This window comes from Podarcis erhardii (genome assembly GCF_964252035.2).
Source record: "Podarcis erhardii genome assembly, chromosome: 3".
NCBI classification, from domain to species: domain Eukaryota; kingdom Metazoa; phylum Chordata; class Lepidosauria; order Squamata; family Lacertidae; genus Podarcis; species Podarcis erhardii.
In genome coordinates this window covers 101,468,492-101,484,783 of record NC_138507.1, presented here as the reverse complement: position 1 = coordinate 101,484,783, position 16,292 = coordinate 101,468,492, and the positions used below count along the sequence as shown (strand labels likewise).

General features: G+C 41.8%; 1 protein-coding gene and 1 long non-coding RNA gene across 7 annotated transcripts in view; one reads left to right on the top strand and one right to left on the bottom strand.

Annotated features, from left to right (window-relative positions):
• Positions 1 to 16,292, top strand: part of HAAO (3-hydroxyanthranilate 3,4-dioxygenase) — a 48,900-nt gene that overhangs the window by 12,505 nt on the left and 20,103 nt on the right. The window contains exons 9-10 of one of the 6 annotated variants that reach the window (XM_081854994.1): positions 2,791 to 2,873; positions 5,581 to 5,841. The exons of 3 other annotated variants lie outside the window; for them this stretch is intronic. In XM_081854994.1, coding sequence (XP_081711120.1) covers positions 2,791 to 2,873; positions 5,581 to 5,659 — 162 coding nt within the window. In that variant the 3' untranslated portion in view covers positions 5,660 to 5,841. Of the gene's footprint in view, positions 1 to 2,790; positions 2,874 to 5,531; positions 5,842 to 16,292 lie in introns of those variants that run through there. 2 more of the 6 variants (XM_081854992.1, XM_081854993.1) reach the window with 2 other exon arrangements.
• LOC309338038 lies at positions 7,244 to 9,698 on the bottom strand. The gene is made up of 3 exons (XR_014154607.1): positions 9,510 to 9,698; positions 8,403 to 8,513; positions 7,244 to 7,451 (listed from the first exon to the last, which is right to left on the bottom strand). It is a non-coding gene; the product is annotated as an uncharacterized lncRNA (long non-coding RNA).

Sequence of the window (16,292 nt, the reverse complement as noted above, 5' to 3'; positions counted from 1 at the left end):
AAACAGGAAACCAGTGTACGTCACATCCAGTCTCCCATTCCCGTGGGAATCCAACAGTAACTCTGACTGTGGAATGCAAATAATGTCTTGTGACTGCAGTTGCTGCACAGTGAAGGAAATAAAAACCAACAGGGTGCAGCGCTGATCTCACTTCAGGCCGATGGAGCTGGTGTTTCCGCACTGGCAATACTGTATTTTTCGCTCTGTAAGATGCACTTTTCCCCCTCCAAAAATTAAGGGGAAATGTGTGTGCGGCTTATGGAGCGAATGGCTTCGCGTTGCTTTTGCTGAAGCCTGGAGAGCCTGGAGAGGGGTGCACACCGACCCCTCTCACTCTCCAGGCTTCAGGGATAGCTGCCCGAAGCCTCTGGAGCACAGCAGGAGCTCCTGCTGCACTCTGGAGGCTTCGTGTTGCTTTCGCTGAAGCCAGGAGAGCAAGATTCTCCTGGCTTCAGGGATAGCTGCAGCGGGAGGAGAAATGGAAGGGGCTCCGCTTCTCCTTCTGCTTTGCTGAAGGGGCGCTGTGCAGAAAGGGAGAGATTTTTTTTTCTTGTTATCCCCCTCTAAAACTAGGTGCATCTTATGGTCGGGTGCATCCCGAAATATACGATACGGTAATTCTTCCATCGAACAAGCAATGGAAATAAATGAGGTGTGTGCACTGACCATAGGTGGCTCAACAGGTAGGATAGAACTGCTATGGTAGCTTCTGGGGTAGCCAGTTGCTTATCTGGAGGGAGAGCAGCAAGGTGACATAGAGGCTGGCATGGTGCAAAGCCAATCCAGTGTTTGGCCATGTCTCCCCTAACCCTACCCCACAGCCTTGTCCCTTTTCCTCCTAGCAAGCAATAACAACACACTTGTCAGAAAGCAAGCATAGCTGCTCTGCCCCGCTCGGTGAAGCCTCCATGGGCAGAAGATCCAGCTGTGAGTTCGAGTTTGGTTCAGGAGAAAAGTATTTCACTCCAGGGGTTACAGACGACGCTGGGACACCCTCGTCATCGCTGCAGTTGGACTGAGGCAGTGGGGTTCACCCATGGATTCCTCAGCAGTTTCTGAACCTAGTCTACTCTTGATGCTGGCTATGCCTCGGTTTAAGAATATATGATGGTTATTGCAGGATCTGGTCAAAAGTCCATATAGCCCAGTTATCCCATTGGCAGCCCACAAGCACAACCGGAGTGTAAAAGCATTCTCCCTACCTGCCCATTTGAAATAGTTCTGCTCATGCAAGACCTCCATTAGTCCTCACAGGAATGAAATGGCTCACAGAGCATCATTCTTACAAGAAAGATATGAACCCTTTTTAGTAGTGTATTCATGGTTTTCCTTGTAGTAATGTCAGTCTGGAGGAGACTCTTGAGAGTCCCATGGACTGCAAGAAGATCAAACCTATCCATTCTTAAGGAAATCAGCCCTGAGTGCTCACTTCAAGGACAGATCTTGAAGCTGAGGCTCTAATACTTTGGCCACCTCATGAGAAGAGAAAACTCCCTGGAAAAGACCCTGATGTTGGGAAACATTGAGGGCACATGGAGAAGGGGACAACAGAGGACCAGATGGTTGGACAGTGTTCTCGAAGCTACCAGCATGTTTTTTACCAAACTGCGGGAGGCAGTGGAAGACAGGAGTGCCTGGCGTGCTCTGGTCCATGGGGTCACGAAGAGTAGGACACGACTCAACGACTAAACAACAACACAATGTCAGTCTAGTCCCTGTTGGCTTGGTGAGCAACTTTTCAGGTCCTGGAAAGTATTTCAAGGATCTGATGAGAAGACTGAAAAAATACTTCGAACAACCAAGTGCTGTATTTTCAGGCTAACATATCTATCAGCACACTGCTAGCTTAGTTGATTAACAATGCCATAGAAGTGGGTCACCTCAAGACAGCTTCATTATGTGGAGCTGTGGGCTGCAAAACTCAGTGTGATTGCTACTCCTCACAGTGCATCTGTACTGCGTAGCAGGGGAGTTTTTCTGTTGGCTTTACTATGGAGGTTAAGCCTCACTCAGTTTGTTTGTTTGTTTGTTTGTTTGTTTGTTTGTTTCAATTCAAATAGTTCCACAAATGAAAAGGTCAGCTATCACTACAGAATTCCAGGGAGAGGTGAACTTTTCCCCAGAGTTCTCCATTATTGGTCTCAATTCCCCGCCCCCTGCAAGTAATGAGCCCTACACTGATCGAAACAAAGGAGAACCTTTTCACTGCATACTAGGTTTGCACAACTTGTGATGCACTAAATCGTTTTTTCTCAACCAATGGGGGCATATGAACAACTTGGTGTGGAGCGTGAGAGTAGGTTTTTTTTTTTTTGTAATGTACAATATAAGTAAACAAATTTAAAGTTATGAAATTTCAATCCATGTGAAAAATTCAAATTAAATAATTACGCGAACTGGGATTGAAGGGGGTTTGGCATCTTTTTTATGTTAGCTAAAAGGGGACATGGATTGAAAACAAGTTGAGAAACACTGTAGTAAATGAAACATCTCCCACCAGCAGCCAAATCTAGGTTCTTGTCCCAATGACCATTCAGTTTATTCAGGTCCCAGAAAGAGGAGAACCAAGGATGTCTATCAAGCCTGTGGCATATAGTTGTTAATGACTGGTTTGGGTCACAAGCCCTGCTATTACAGAATTAATTGATTTGTTTATTTCCCAGATCACTAGATTACTGATGATTTGGTTAGACTGACTGATTAGTTCATTAAGATATACTTCCTAGTTTGTGGCTGCTAATGACAGTCCAGGAAGAATTAAAAGCCTGTCTTTTGTTCCTGCCTTTTCAGGAAGGCACATCTGTTGTTACTGCTGACAGTAATACCCTGTGTCTAGCAAATGGAGACAGCCTTCTCATCCCAGAACAGACTGCGTAAGTATACAACAGTATGTGAGGTTGGCCACCTTTTGCAAATGGCCACCTCCTCTCACCCAGGTATTGGTCCATCACTGCTCCTTCTGCTTTCTATTCATGAAAAATTCATTTAGTTTCTACACTGGGGTAGCCATTATTTATTTATTTTGCTGAACTACAGCTCCCATCATTCCTAACCATGATGATTGAGGCTGGTGGGCAAGATATTTTGTTTCACCAGGCCTTCTCAGAGAATGTATTTGTTTCCCTGTTGGCTATTTCCCCTGTACAGTCGTACCTTGGAAGGCAAACGGAATCCATTCCGAAAGTCCATTTGACTTCCAAAATGTTCGGAAACCAAGGCACTGCTTCTGATTGGCTTCAGGAAGCTCCTGCAGCCAATCAGAAGCCGCAGAATCCATGCTGGGTGTTTGGGTTCCAAAGAACATTTCCAAACTGGAACACTCACTTCCAGGTTTGCAGCATTCGGGAGCCAAAACGTTCAAGTTGCAAGGCATTCGACTTCTGAGGTACGACTGTTTTTGAAGATTTAATTATACACCATGGTTTTTTTTTATTATAATTATTGAGTTTGTGGCCCTAAGATCTATGGGTATAGGGTGGTATGCAAATTTAATAAATAAATAAAATAAATATATTTGCAATTTATTTATTAAAATGATTGCTTAATGGGACACTCTTCAGAGTGACGATAGCCAAGTCCGTGCACCCTCTCGATGTGGCAGTGTTGTGGGATGGCAGAGGCTCTTCTAAGACCCTCAATTCAATGAGGGATTTGAGGATGGTGTCCTGCCCTGATAGGTTGCCTGGGCATAAGCCCGGACCACCTATCACGAGCCAGATCCTAGCCTGCAATCGGGGTGCTTGGACAATGGGCTGGCCTGGGATATGTGTGGAGCTGACAGAGCAAGAAAGCTTCCCTCAGATCTGTGCCCAGGCCATTTAAACAGCCTCCACTTGGAGCCCTACCTTGCTTTTCCTCGCCAGGTTCCTTTCATCGAGTTCGTTGTTGGAGCGTCAGATTGGCTGCTTCGCTTGCCCCAGTGGAGTCATGATAGCCAAATGTTTTGTGAGGGTTTTTGTTTTGCTTTTTGTAACTTTGTTCCACAAGTCAAATACAAAGCATGAGATTTTGGCTGCAATACACATTTAAATCAGAGTAAACCTCGCTGATATCAGTGGGGATTTCTTCTGAGTGATATAGGTTTGTCTCAAACTAAGCATTCCCACGCTGCCATTCCACTCCTGTTTTTTTGGAATGCTTTTTACCTTTAATCTACTGAACTAGAAAGGTGGCTGTTATGTACTGGGCTGAATAGGATCCAAAAGGCAGCAGTCTCATTGGTCCTAGAACAATAGGATTCAGAATCCAGCAGTCTGATTGGTCCTAGAACAATAGGGTCCAGAATGCAGCAGTCTGATCGGTCCACAGGAGCCACCCAATTCAGCTCCAGGTAGAAGCAAATCCGCAACCTGATTGGCCTACAGGTGAATTCCAAAATTAGCCAATCATGTGGGGCCCAGTGTGTAAATAATGTATATAAAGCAGATATTCTGGCAGAACTTCCATTCCTCCTCACCACTATGAGCTGAGTAAAGAGCATGAAATCCACTCTCGACTCCAAGTATATTTCAGTGGCAGTGATACAGCACTGGAAAGGCAAGGAGTCTTAACTCTGTCCCATATTCAGGAGGACCACTGGCTTTCAGGTTCCTGTCCCATGCCCTAATAATTTGTGACCCACACACCATAGATTGCTTTCCTATTTACAATTAATGTGCTCCATATGTTTTACAGTTGGTAGAGCCCGGCTCTATGATGGGGAATTGACAGCTAGGGTCTCATTGCTATGAACTGCATTGAATCCCCCCAGTATGTTTAATCTGGTGAGATGTTCATTCTCAGTCATGGCAGTCCAGTCTCATTACAACAATCTAACGCTTCTACTTATTTTGGCAACACTCTATATAGCTGACTGCTCAATTAAGCAATGACATTTCCCCTAAACTACCATTTTACTGCTTTCCATTCAGCTAGTTAAAGGTAAAGGTAAAGGGACCCCTGACCATTAGGTCCAGTCGTGACCGACTCTGGGGTTGCGGCGCTCATCTCGCTTTATTGGCCAAGGGAGCCGGCGTACAGCTTCCGGGTCATGTGGCCAGCATGACGAAGCCGCTTCTGGCGAACCAGACCAGCGCATGGAAACGCCATTTACCTTTCCATCTTTCTACTCGCACTTTGAGGTGCTTTCGAACTGCAAGGTTGGCAGGAGCAGGGACCGAGCAACGGGAGCTCACCCAGTCACGGGGAATTGAACCGCCGACCTTCTGATCGGCAAGTCCTAGGCTCTGTGGTTTAACCCAAAGTGGCACCCGTGTCCCTTCTGCTAGTTACCAGTAATTAAATTCAGGAGCAGGAGGTGAAGTGAGAGGCGAAAGGGATTTGGTATTTGGTAAAAAGTGTTCCGCATCCTCAGAAATTCTTCTAGCATTGTCAACAAGCAATGAATAACCTAAAGGGAGAGTTTATTGTTATCGGGCAATGAATGCTTAGAGTCAATCTGAAAAGATTAACTGATATGGTTTAAAAAACAGCAGGATCAGTGGAGGGGTGCGTGTCTGCCATTCAGTCCCATTCTCTGTTTTGTTTTGAAGGTTCCAGTGGAAAAGAGCTGAAGGATCCATTGCTCTTTCCATTATTCAGGATCCTGCACGGAAAAGACCCTATACCTGAGTTCCTGGCAAGACAGATTAAGAAAAGACTGATAAAATGTTTTATGTGAGCACTGCAATCGAAGAAGAAGAAGAAGAAGAAGAAGAAGAAGAAGAAGAAGAAGAAGAAGAAGAAGAAGAAGAGATTCATTAATCTTGAATCCACACATCTAAAACTATATGACACCACTTTAAACAGTCATAGATTCCCCCAAATAATCCTAGGAATGCTATTTTTTTTAAAGCTGTCATAGATTCCCCCAAATAATCCTAGGAATGCTATTTTTTTTAAAGCTGACACGGCTCCCTAGGAAGAGGGATTGATTGTCAAACGACTCTGGAATTGTAACTATGGGAAGTAATAGGAGAGTTTACAAGCAATTCTCAGCACCCTTAATAAACTACAGGGCAACTGATACGACTTTTCATATGTGGTGGGCATGTGAGCTGTTACAACCATTTTGGGAAAGAGTATGTACAGAAATAAGCAAAATTATGGATCAGGACATATAATGCAATCCAAGCCTAGGCTTATTAACAGATATTCAACTTTATTTGTTATACAAGGAACCTATTGATTTTCTTCTGGTGGCTGCACAATTACTCATAGCAAAGTAATTGATCACCTACACATCAGACAATGGGGGGGGGGGGGAATGGACAATTGCTTTGTCCGAGAAACTAACGAAGAGAGTACATGTCTCAAAAGGCATCTGATCTGGATAATTTTGTTGAAATATGTTACCCCTTTATGAAATATGCACATGGACTTATGGGAAAATCTGACTCATTAGTCTTCTGTTTCAGGGAGAGGGGGTGGGAATGGGGAAAACCAATTGTTCTGTTAATGTTTATATTTTTCGAAAGCAATAACATTTTTTTAAAAAATAAAATGGAATAAAAATAAACGACAACTCCAAGATTTTAGGGGTGGGGGAAGCCATGGCTGTTTAAAGTGGTATCATAGTAATTTAAATGCATGGTGTGAATGTGGCCTAAGACAAAATAAAACATATTTCAGTGTTCCACCAGGAGTGAGGGCTTGTAAAACGAATGCCTAGTTGTTATATATAACACAGTGTCAGAACTCTTGAACAGACTTGCATCACCCACAACACCAGATTTAATTTTAAAACTTGGCAGGTGTCAGTATATAGGTAGAAAAGTTCAATTTCGGAATTCTTAGGGCTGAAAGGGGTGGTGTGGGGTGAGGGGAAGGATTTGGACAGTCTGAGCCAGTGGTTCATAGATCCCACTCGAAAAAGCCAAAAGGAGCTGTGTAATAGGAAGCTGAATTGATGGCTTGAAACATGAGTTTTGATAAAAAAAATAAATAGGGAGTTGATGAAAGTTTTGAAAGTAGAGGAAATGAGAGCAAGTGATATATAGAAATCGACACATTGTGCATAACAACACTTGCCCACCGTTCTCTTTAAACCCAAGCTCCTCATGTTTCAAGTGTTCCTAAATGATTGACTTTGCAGAATACAGTGAGCAAAAATCTCCCCTTTCATGCTGATTCAGCTGCTATCGTATATTGCAGCCAAAATAGCCCTGGCCATTTTGAACCCACTTACCCCCCTCTGTCTTGGACCATTACACCACAGAATATAGCATATTTGAAAGAAAGGAAAACACAAGAAAGGTTGACAAGCTGAGGGGGAACAGAATAAATGTTTATTATTTTAGGAAGGCAGAATCTTGAGGTGACTCTCGGCCTGTTTTAAAAGTTTGCATTGCAGAAATCAGAATCATCGCAGCATTTGACTTCCAGACAGATATCATTTTGATTAGGACAAGGCATATCACAGTTCACCAGATCCTTCAATGCACAATCGAGTATTTTATCTCTAAACTCCCCATCTGAGACAACGTGTGAAGAGGAAGAAAGAGGAAAAGAGAAAAGAGTGAAGATATGTATCATTCTCACCCTCAGTTACCACAGTGATTTTTAAAGGAGTGCTCTCCATTAAGAACCTGGTAATACTGATGGCTGAAAGAATAAAGAAACACAAGGGCTGAATCTAGACAGATATATATAAACATTTTAGGAAAACGTGTTGTAAACTTTATAATGGGAAATCACGTTGGAGAAAGATGGGACTCCACAGCGCCATCCAGTGTCATAGCGTTATAACGCATATAAAATGCTTTTTCTTTACTAATGCAGCTGAGTCCAAGGTTTATGACTCTGGGGAAACAAAGCTATTCTGAATACAGGTACACATGTCTCTCCCCAACTTCTTCAACAGCCCCTAAATCTGCTCTAGAATGTAGAGAGAAACACACAAACAAGTTTAGGGAGCATATATGGGAAGGAGTGGAGAGGAGTCTTGTGTGGTACCCACATGCGTACTGTGGGATATTGCAGTGAAACATAAGTATGCATGGAGGGTTTGAGGCCAGAGAGCTGTGTTTTATAGAATTGGGTCATACACCTTCTTTTCTGGTGATGTATCTTATTTGTCCTTCTTTTAATTATTTCAATGTGCTGGGGGGGGGGGGGCTGACAATAAATTTTCTGCACGTGGTACCACCTGACCTTGATACGCCACTGGGTGATGGAGGAAATAAGACTTTCTCTTCCTTTCTACACTAACACTCTCTTCAACTATGCAACAGTCAGGAAAGAAATGTCTGAGCTTGTTGCATACAAGCTCAGACTGCATGCTTGAAGCTATGCTTCTGACAAAGGCATTTCCATGAATCATTCCCCTTCTTGTATCACTAAGCTGAGAGAAATGGAAAATAAGCAGAAGGGGAATGTGGACCATGGAGCCCAAACAAGGCACAACCTTTGCAGCTGTTTCTTACCTTCGAGGGTGGTGATGCCAACACAGGTTCCTCCATCATCAACTTCACATGTTTGCTGTTTGCATTTTACTCCTGGTATAATAATTAGGCATTTTGTACAGAGGCGAGCATCTGCTCCAAAAGACAAAACCAAAATGTTGTGAATAATGGAGGGTTGCTTTGATGATGGCTTATATTTCTATGCCGCTTTTCATTAAAAGGAACCCCAAAGTTTCTTAGAAACAATGAATGACAATAGGGTAATAGAGCATCAGAAATACATCACAAATCATAAGACAGAATACAGCAGAAATCATACAGAATAATTAAAAAGTTTTTTAAAAAGTAAAAGCCAAATCGCCACGGAGTTTCCCTAAGCCACTGTAAAATATTAAATGGAGAAATGGAGAAAGAGGCAGCCCCCAGACCACTTCTGAAGGACTTTCTGCTTGTAAAAGTAAAGCTGGGTGGATTTTTCATGGCTTGTTCTTTAAAGAATTGACCCCAAATGGGATTAAAAGGAGTTGGCACAGGATGGGAAAACATTGAGCCATCAACCCTTAGCTCTGAGATGAACCTATAGTTTACCCTCATCTTTTTAAAAAATAAATAGTTTTTATTAAAGATTTCTTGTGCTACAGAAGGCTTGCCCACATCTTGAGTTTTATATTCTATTTGCAAAGTATCTCTACCCAGTAAAGGAGTCAGTTTCCCTGCTTGAATATTAGGGACAGTTGCTTAAATAGATAAAATGTTGAACAGATTCTGACAGGCTGCAGTAAAGAAAGAGATGTGAAGCAGGGCCACTCCATCAAAGATTTCAGGGGGTTGGACTAGATGACCCTTGGGCCCCTTCCAACTCTAAGATTCTCTGATTCTCTGATCAGCTTCACTGCAACAACAGCGGCCCTTGGCTCACCCTCTCCCTCAATTGCTACCTAGCAACAGTCTTTCCATTAAGGTGCAACAGAGGGAGAGAACAGAAGAATTTCCATTTAACTGACTCAGTTCAGATTCTATGGACAGAGCATAAATTTGGTTTGGTTCATACTTCTGCCTGCCAACCTGCACTTAAGCTGCCTCCCTTGGCTGACAGTGCTTTTCCCAGCTCTTGCAAAAAGAACATACCTCCAGGTGTAAGGAACAGGAAAACACAGATTGCATGAAGTACTTGACTTGGGATGGACATCTTGGTATCAAAAGGTGTGTTCTCCAGCAGAGCCCCCAATCACAGAGGAATAGATGTGGACCTTCACTAGATTCCTCCAGGGTGGAGAAGCTTCTTCCTTTGATCCTTTTAACAACAGCCTAGAGATCATGGTATTCTCGGAAAGATAGTATAAAGATAAATGGGTGGGTCGTAACATCATGAAGTGGCCACTCATCATGGAACAAAAATCCCAATTTAAGTGAGAACTTGAAGTGTGGGTGGAACAGATTCTTTGATGTCAGGGCTTCAAAGGCCTCTGCAAGTCCCCACTGGCACACCTGCCACTTTTAGGACCAAATAAATGCAGGGCAGAATCAAAAATATCTTCAATGCTTGCCCAACAATAAATGGACAGTGGTTTTAATGTTTAATTCAAGTTTTAGGTGTTGAATGGTCTCTTTAAATTTGAAGGTTCATTGTTGTTCCACAAGATGTGTATGTCTTTAAGGGCCAGAGCAAATAACGCGACCTAGTTTTACAGCTGTGAAACAGTATAGCAGGTGCCGCTAAGTTGTGTTAATTAAGCTGTGTCAGCAATTGGGTATAGTATATAAAGAGCAGCACCTAGCTCTCTCAGTTCCCTGGTGGTTGGGTTGGTGGATGGGTCATGTTTATTGATATATTAAGTGTAAAAGGAGTTTTTGTTTTTGTTATTAAAACCTAGCTAAAGCTATTTTGCGTTCCTTGTAATGTGTGGTCTCCCTCGCAAGCTCTCTGCAGCGCAACTGGTCTGCAAATAGCCAACATTAGGACCAAATAAATGCAGGGTAAAATCAGAAATGTCATCAGTGCTTGCCCAACAATAAATGGACAATGGTTTTAATGTTTCTAATTTGATATAATAAATCTGTAGAAATGACAATATAAACACCGCAAAGCCATACTTACCTCACAACCTTATGCATGCCCATTCAAAAATAACTTCAAGGAGGCCTTTTAGCCTCACTAATATAGAAAAGATGGGAGTGACAATCTTATAGCAGATTTTGATAGCCAAGATGTGTAAATAAGCAGCAGAGTCCTGACGTTCCTCAAATACTAAATGCATTTCCCACTCCCAAAGAAGAAGAAAGTGTCATAGTATTTCCTTTCAACGTCTTTTGTTTTATTTTGTATTGAAGAGACTTGTTGGAGACAGTATTACTGTACTGTGATGGCTTGGGACTCAGGCTCAGACTCAGAACCAGAGGAGTCTCAGTCTGCACTGGATCCTTTGCCTGTCATCTGAACCAATTCTGGGGCCTGATCCTGAAGAGTCCCAGTCTGCACAGGTTCCCTTGCAACAAACACCAACTGGGCCGAGTCAGGTCCCTGAGCCTGCCCTGGCTCCAGATGCGGGGATTACCTTCAGCTGGGCCATCACTTACAGGGGAGCAGCCCCTGGGTCTAGTAACACACCGACGTCTCCCTAGCTGCAGAGACTGAGGTCTGAGAGAAGGAGAGACCTGAGTACTTGCAGGAGGAGTTCTCAACTTCGAGCGAAACAGGGAGGTGAGTCGCCTGGGGATCAGGACCGGCTGTTACCCCAACAAAGATAAAAGGCTGTCAGACCCCGCCCCAGGTTGCGGGAGCAACATTGCTGTATGCCAGATCCTGTACCTGTCCTTGCCTGGTTTCCTGCCTTGATCCTGTCGGACTGACTCCTAGCAGAACCTTTAGATTCTGGAATGGACCTGGACCAAGGTTCTCATGTTACCCCCGGGCCCAGCACAATTACTTCCAAATATCATTAAAATAATGAATTGTTGTGGAATTCTGGAAAACTGAATTTAGGAATCAAGAAATGGGACAGAATCCAAAATTAACAAATGTGTCAGTTGTCATAGTGCTTCTCTCCCATGGCATGTGTGTATAAGCTGCCTGCCTCTTCTTTGTCAATGTGTGCGGCCACTGACATGAACCCCTTGCACCTTCAGGATTTCCCTGGAGTTGAAAAAGAGGATCCATCTCTGCACTAATATATTTCCCCTTTAAATGTGTCAGTATATGGAAACATCACCGCTGCAGACAGCCAGATTGTTGACACAACATGATGCGCTTATCTGTGGGAAAGAAGATTTTCCCAGGACGTTCACAGGCTGGATAAGTCTTTGTGAAGAGTGTAGCTTGAAACCTTCTGTGTGCGCATGTTCAGGAAGTTTGTCAGACGTGCTGGAAGAACTGAACTGAAAGGACGTGTTTTTCTCTAGTGCTGTAATGTCAGAAATAAACATCATGTAAATAGATTTCTGACTTATTTTCTTTCCCCTGCGGAAGCAGGAGGGAGGGGTTGTGCATTTTGCCCATGCTTGGGAAAATGTCGCCTATCAAAATCTCCCTGGTCTGTCTGGATATCAGCCAGAGGAGGTTACCGGTAAGCAAGCTCCGAGGACAGTGAGAGGGGCCAGCCTCTATGGAGGGGGCTTGCAAATCATCAAAATGTTGACATGCAAGCTTTACTTTGCATTCTTGGAAACAGAATTGACACAGTCATCAGCCTTCACCCTCCTGCAAAGAAGAAAAATTATATACTGTTTCTCTTTAGCTTGTCATCCTTTCTTGGTTTTTTCTTTTCTTTTCTTTTCTTTTTAATGTTTTTTATTCAATTTTCCATCCATAACAAAGAAAACAAAACAATAAAGAACATACAACACGTATAATTTCAGAGTCTTCATTTCATATTCCTTACTCTCCCGACTTCCTCATACCTCCCCTTTCTGCATTCTCGTGTCGAATTAATTAATTAACAAATCCCTCCCTTACTTTCAAATTAATTGTAAAAACATTCAGTTTCTTCCACTTAACCGTTATCGCTATTAACCCCTATTTTTCTCATTCAACATCAATCTAGCATTCACTGATTTTTGAATATTTCTTTAAATAGTCTTTGAACTTTTTCCAATCTTCTTCCGCCGTTGCTCTTCCCTGGTCTCGGATTCTGCTCGTCATCTCTGCCAAGCCCATGTAGTCAATCACTTTCATCTGCCACTCTTCCACGGTGGGTAGATCTTGTGTCTTCCAGTACTTTGCTATAAGAATTCTTGCTGCTGTTGTAGCATACATAAAAAAAGTTCTATCCTTCTTTGCAACCAATTGGCCGACTATGCCCAGAAGAAAGGCCTCTGGTTTCTTAAGAAAGGTGTACCTAAGTACCTTTTTCAGTTCATTATAGATCAATTCCCAGAAAGCCTTAATCCTTGGGCACGTCCACCAAAGGTGAAAGAATGTTCCTTCTCTTTCTTTACACTTCCAACATTTGTTCTCGGGCGAGTGGTAGATTTTTGCAAGCTTGACTGGGGTCATGTACCACCTATAAATCATTTTCATAATATTTTCTCTCAAGGCACTACATGCCGTAAATTTCATCCCGGTGGTCCATAACTTTTCCCAGTCAGCAAACATTATGTCATGACCAATATCCTGCGCCCATTTAATCATTGCAGATTTAACCATTTCATCTTGTGTATTCCATTTCAACAGCAAGTTATACATTTTTGACAAGTTCTTAGTACTAGGTTCTAACAATTCAGTTTCTATTTTTGATTTTTCCACCTGGAAGCCGACTTTCCTGTCTAATTTAAAAACTTCCATTATCTGATAATAATGCAGCCAGTCTCTCACTTTCCCTTTTAACTTCTCGAAACTTTGCAATTTCAATCTGTCTTCTTCTTGCTCCAAAATTTCCCAATATCTTGGCCAATTGACCTCCATATTTAATTTTTTAACAGCTTTTGCTTCCATTGGCGACAACCACCTTGGAGTCTTACTTTCCAACAAATCTTTATATCTAATCCAGACATTATATAATGCTTTCCTGACAATATGGTTTTTGAAACCCTTGTGAACTTTTACCTTGTCGTACCACAGATATGCATGCCATCCAAAAAAATTGTCATAACCTTCTAAGTCCAAAATATCAGTATTCTCTAGAAGTAGCCATTCTTTCAACCAGCAAAAAGCTGCTGATTCATAATACAATTTAAGGTCTGGCAGGGCAAATCCGCCCCTTTCTTTCGCATCAGTTAATATCTTAAATTTTATTCTAGGCTTCTTGCCCTGCCAGACAAACTTAGAAATATCTTTCTGCCATTTCTTAAAACAATCCATCTTATCCACTATTTGCAATGTTTGGAACAAAAACAACATTCTAGGCAATACTTTCATTTTTATAACTGAAATTCGACCCAACAAGGAAAGCTTCATATTTGACCAAATTTCTAAATCTTTTTTTACTTCCGTCCAAGTTTTCTCATAATTATCTTTAAATAAATTCAGATTTTTAGATGTCATATTTATCCCCAAATATTTTACTTTCTTAACCACAATTAGCCCTGTCTCACTCTGAAACTTTGCTTTCTCCAATGCTGTTAAATTTTTCTCCAAAACCTTCGTTTTAAACTTGTTTAATTTAAATCCTGCCACTTGACCAAACTCTTGAATTAGTTCTAATACTCTTTTAGAACTAGATTTGGGCTCTTGCAGTGTAAGTACTAAATCATCTGCGAAGGCTCTCAATTTATATTGTTTAGCTCCGACCTGTATTCCTTTAACCAACTGGTCCTTTCTAATCATGTTCAGCAGGACCTCCAGGACCGATATAAAAAGTAATGGAGAGATTGGGCATCCCTGACGTGTCCCTTTTTCAATAGGAATTTCTTCTGTAACCACATTATTTACAATTAGTTTTGCTTTTTGTTCAGAGTATATCGCACTTATACCATTTTCAAACCCTTGACCTACCCCCATCCCCCGAAGATTTTTTATCATAAAACTCCATGAAATGTTATCAAAGGCTTTCTCAGCGTCCACAAATATCAAAACGGCTTTAGTGTTAATATTCACTTCCAGTTTTTCCAAAATATCAACTATATTCCTTACATTATCTGAAAAATGTCTTCTCGGAAGAAAGCCTGCTTGGTCTCTGTGTATCTCCTCCATCAAAACTACTTTCAGCCTTTTCGCTAAAATATCAGCAAAAATTTTGTAATCCACATTTAATAAGGAGATTGGGCGGTAGTTTTTAAGTTGAGTCTTTTCTATCTCAGTCTTTGGTATGTGTGATGAAAGCCTCTTTCCACGTAGCTGGTGCCTTCTTTCCCTCCAAAATTTCGTTACAAACTTCTTTCAAAGGTTGTATTAACCATTCTTTCAAAATCTTATAGTATTTAGAAGTCAATCCATCCGGTCCTGGAGATTTGCCCAATGCCATGTTTTGAATGGCACCTTCTATTTCTTGCTCTGTTATTTTCTGGTTCAAAGACCTTTTACTTTCCTGAGAGATCTTTTTCAGTCCATTTTTCTCCAAAAACTGTTCTATGTCCGTATCACTTTGAGGACCTTGTTTATACAGTTGTCTAAAGTATTTCTGGAAGCAATCCCTAATTTCTGTTGGTTTATAAATGCTCTTTCCATCCACTTCTAAATTTGTAACTGTATTCAATTTTTGTCTCTTCTTTATTTGCCAAGCCAGCAGTTTACCACATTTATCAGCCAATTCAAAAGTCTTCTGTCTCATTTGCTTAATTTTCCACTCTATTTCTTGGTTCATCAGCTCCATATATTGTGTCTGATATAATTTAATTTCTTTCAAGATATCCTGTGATTTTGGCTTTGATCTCAATTTCCTTTCCCCTTCTTTTATTTTTTCCAAGATTTTCTCTTTTTTTTCATTCTGGCTTTTCTTTTTAATTGCATTCTGTTGTATCAAGAATCCTCTCATCACTGCTTTGCTTGCGTCCCAGATAATTCTTTTTTCTATATTGGTCCTCATATTAATTTCAAAATAGTCCTTTATAGTCTTCTGAGCCTTTTTGCAAACTTCTTCATCTCTAAATAGGGTGTCATTCATCCTCCATCTAAAGGTACCAGTTGTTGTTAACTTCATCACCATCTTTACTGCATTGTGGTCGGAGCAAGTCTTTGGGCAGATTTCAACTTTTTTTATCCTAGGTGCCATTCCTCTAGTAATCCATATTTGGTCAATTCTAGTCCATGTCATTTTAGCTTCAGAATAGAAAGTTCCCTCTCTTTCAAGTGGGTGTGTTGTTCTCCAAATATCAACTAGATCCATATTGTCAGTCATTTCAAAAAAGATTTTTGGCAGTCTTCCATCTTTTGTGACTACCTGTCTTTGAGATTTGTCCATGTTGGTCGATACTGCTCCGTTCATATCTCCCATCAATATTAAGTTTGTGTCCATATAGTCCGTCAGTGTCTCATGCAGCTTCTTAAAAAATTCAACTTTCCCCTTGTTTGGTGCATAAATTCCCACGATCAAAAATTTCTCTCCTTTTCTTTTCTTTCAAGTATGATATATGCAGTGGTGTAATAGTCCAAGATAGTGGGGGGGGGGGTTGAGTGGGTTCAAATTAGTCAGTGCTATTTCAGCTGCAGTATATTAAGGTACAGTAAAGGTAAAGAGACCCCTGACAGTTAAGTCCAGTTGCGAACAACTCGGGGGTTGCGGCGCTCATCTCGCTTTACAGGCCGAGGGAGCCGGTGTTTGTCCTCTCTGCCGACAGTTTTTCCAGGTCATGTGGCCAGCATGACTAAGCTGCTTCTGGCACAAACGAACACCGACACCAGAGCAGCACACGGAAACATTGTTTACCTTCCTGCCGGAGCGGTACTTATTAATCTACTGGCACTTTTTGGCGTGCTTTTGAACTGCTAGGTTGGCAGGAGCTGGGGCAGAGCAACAGGAGCACACCCCGTTGCGGGGA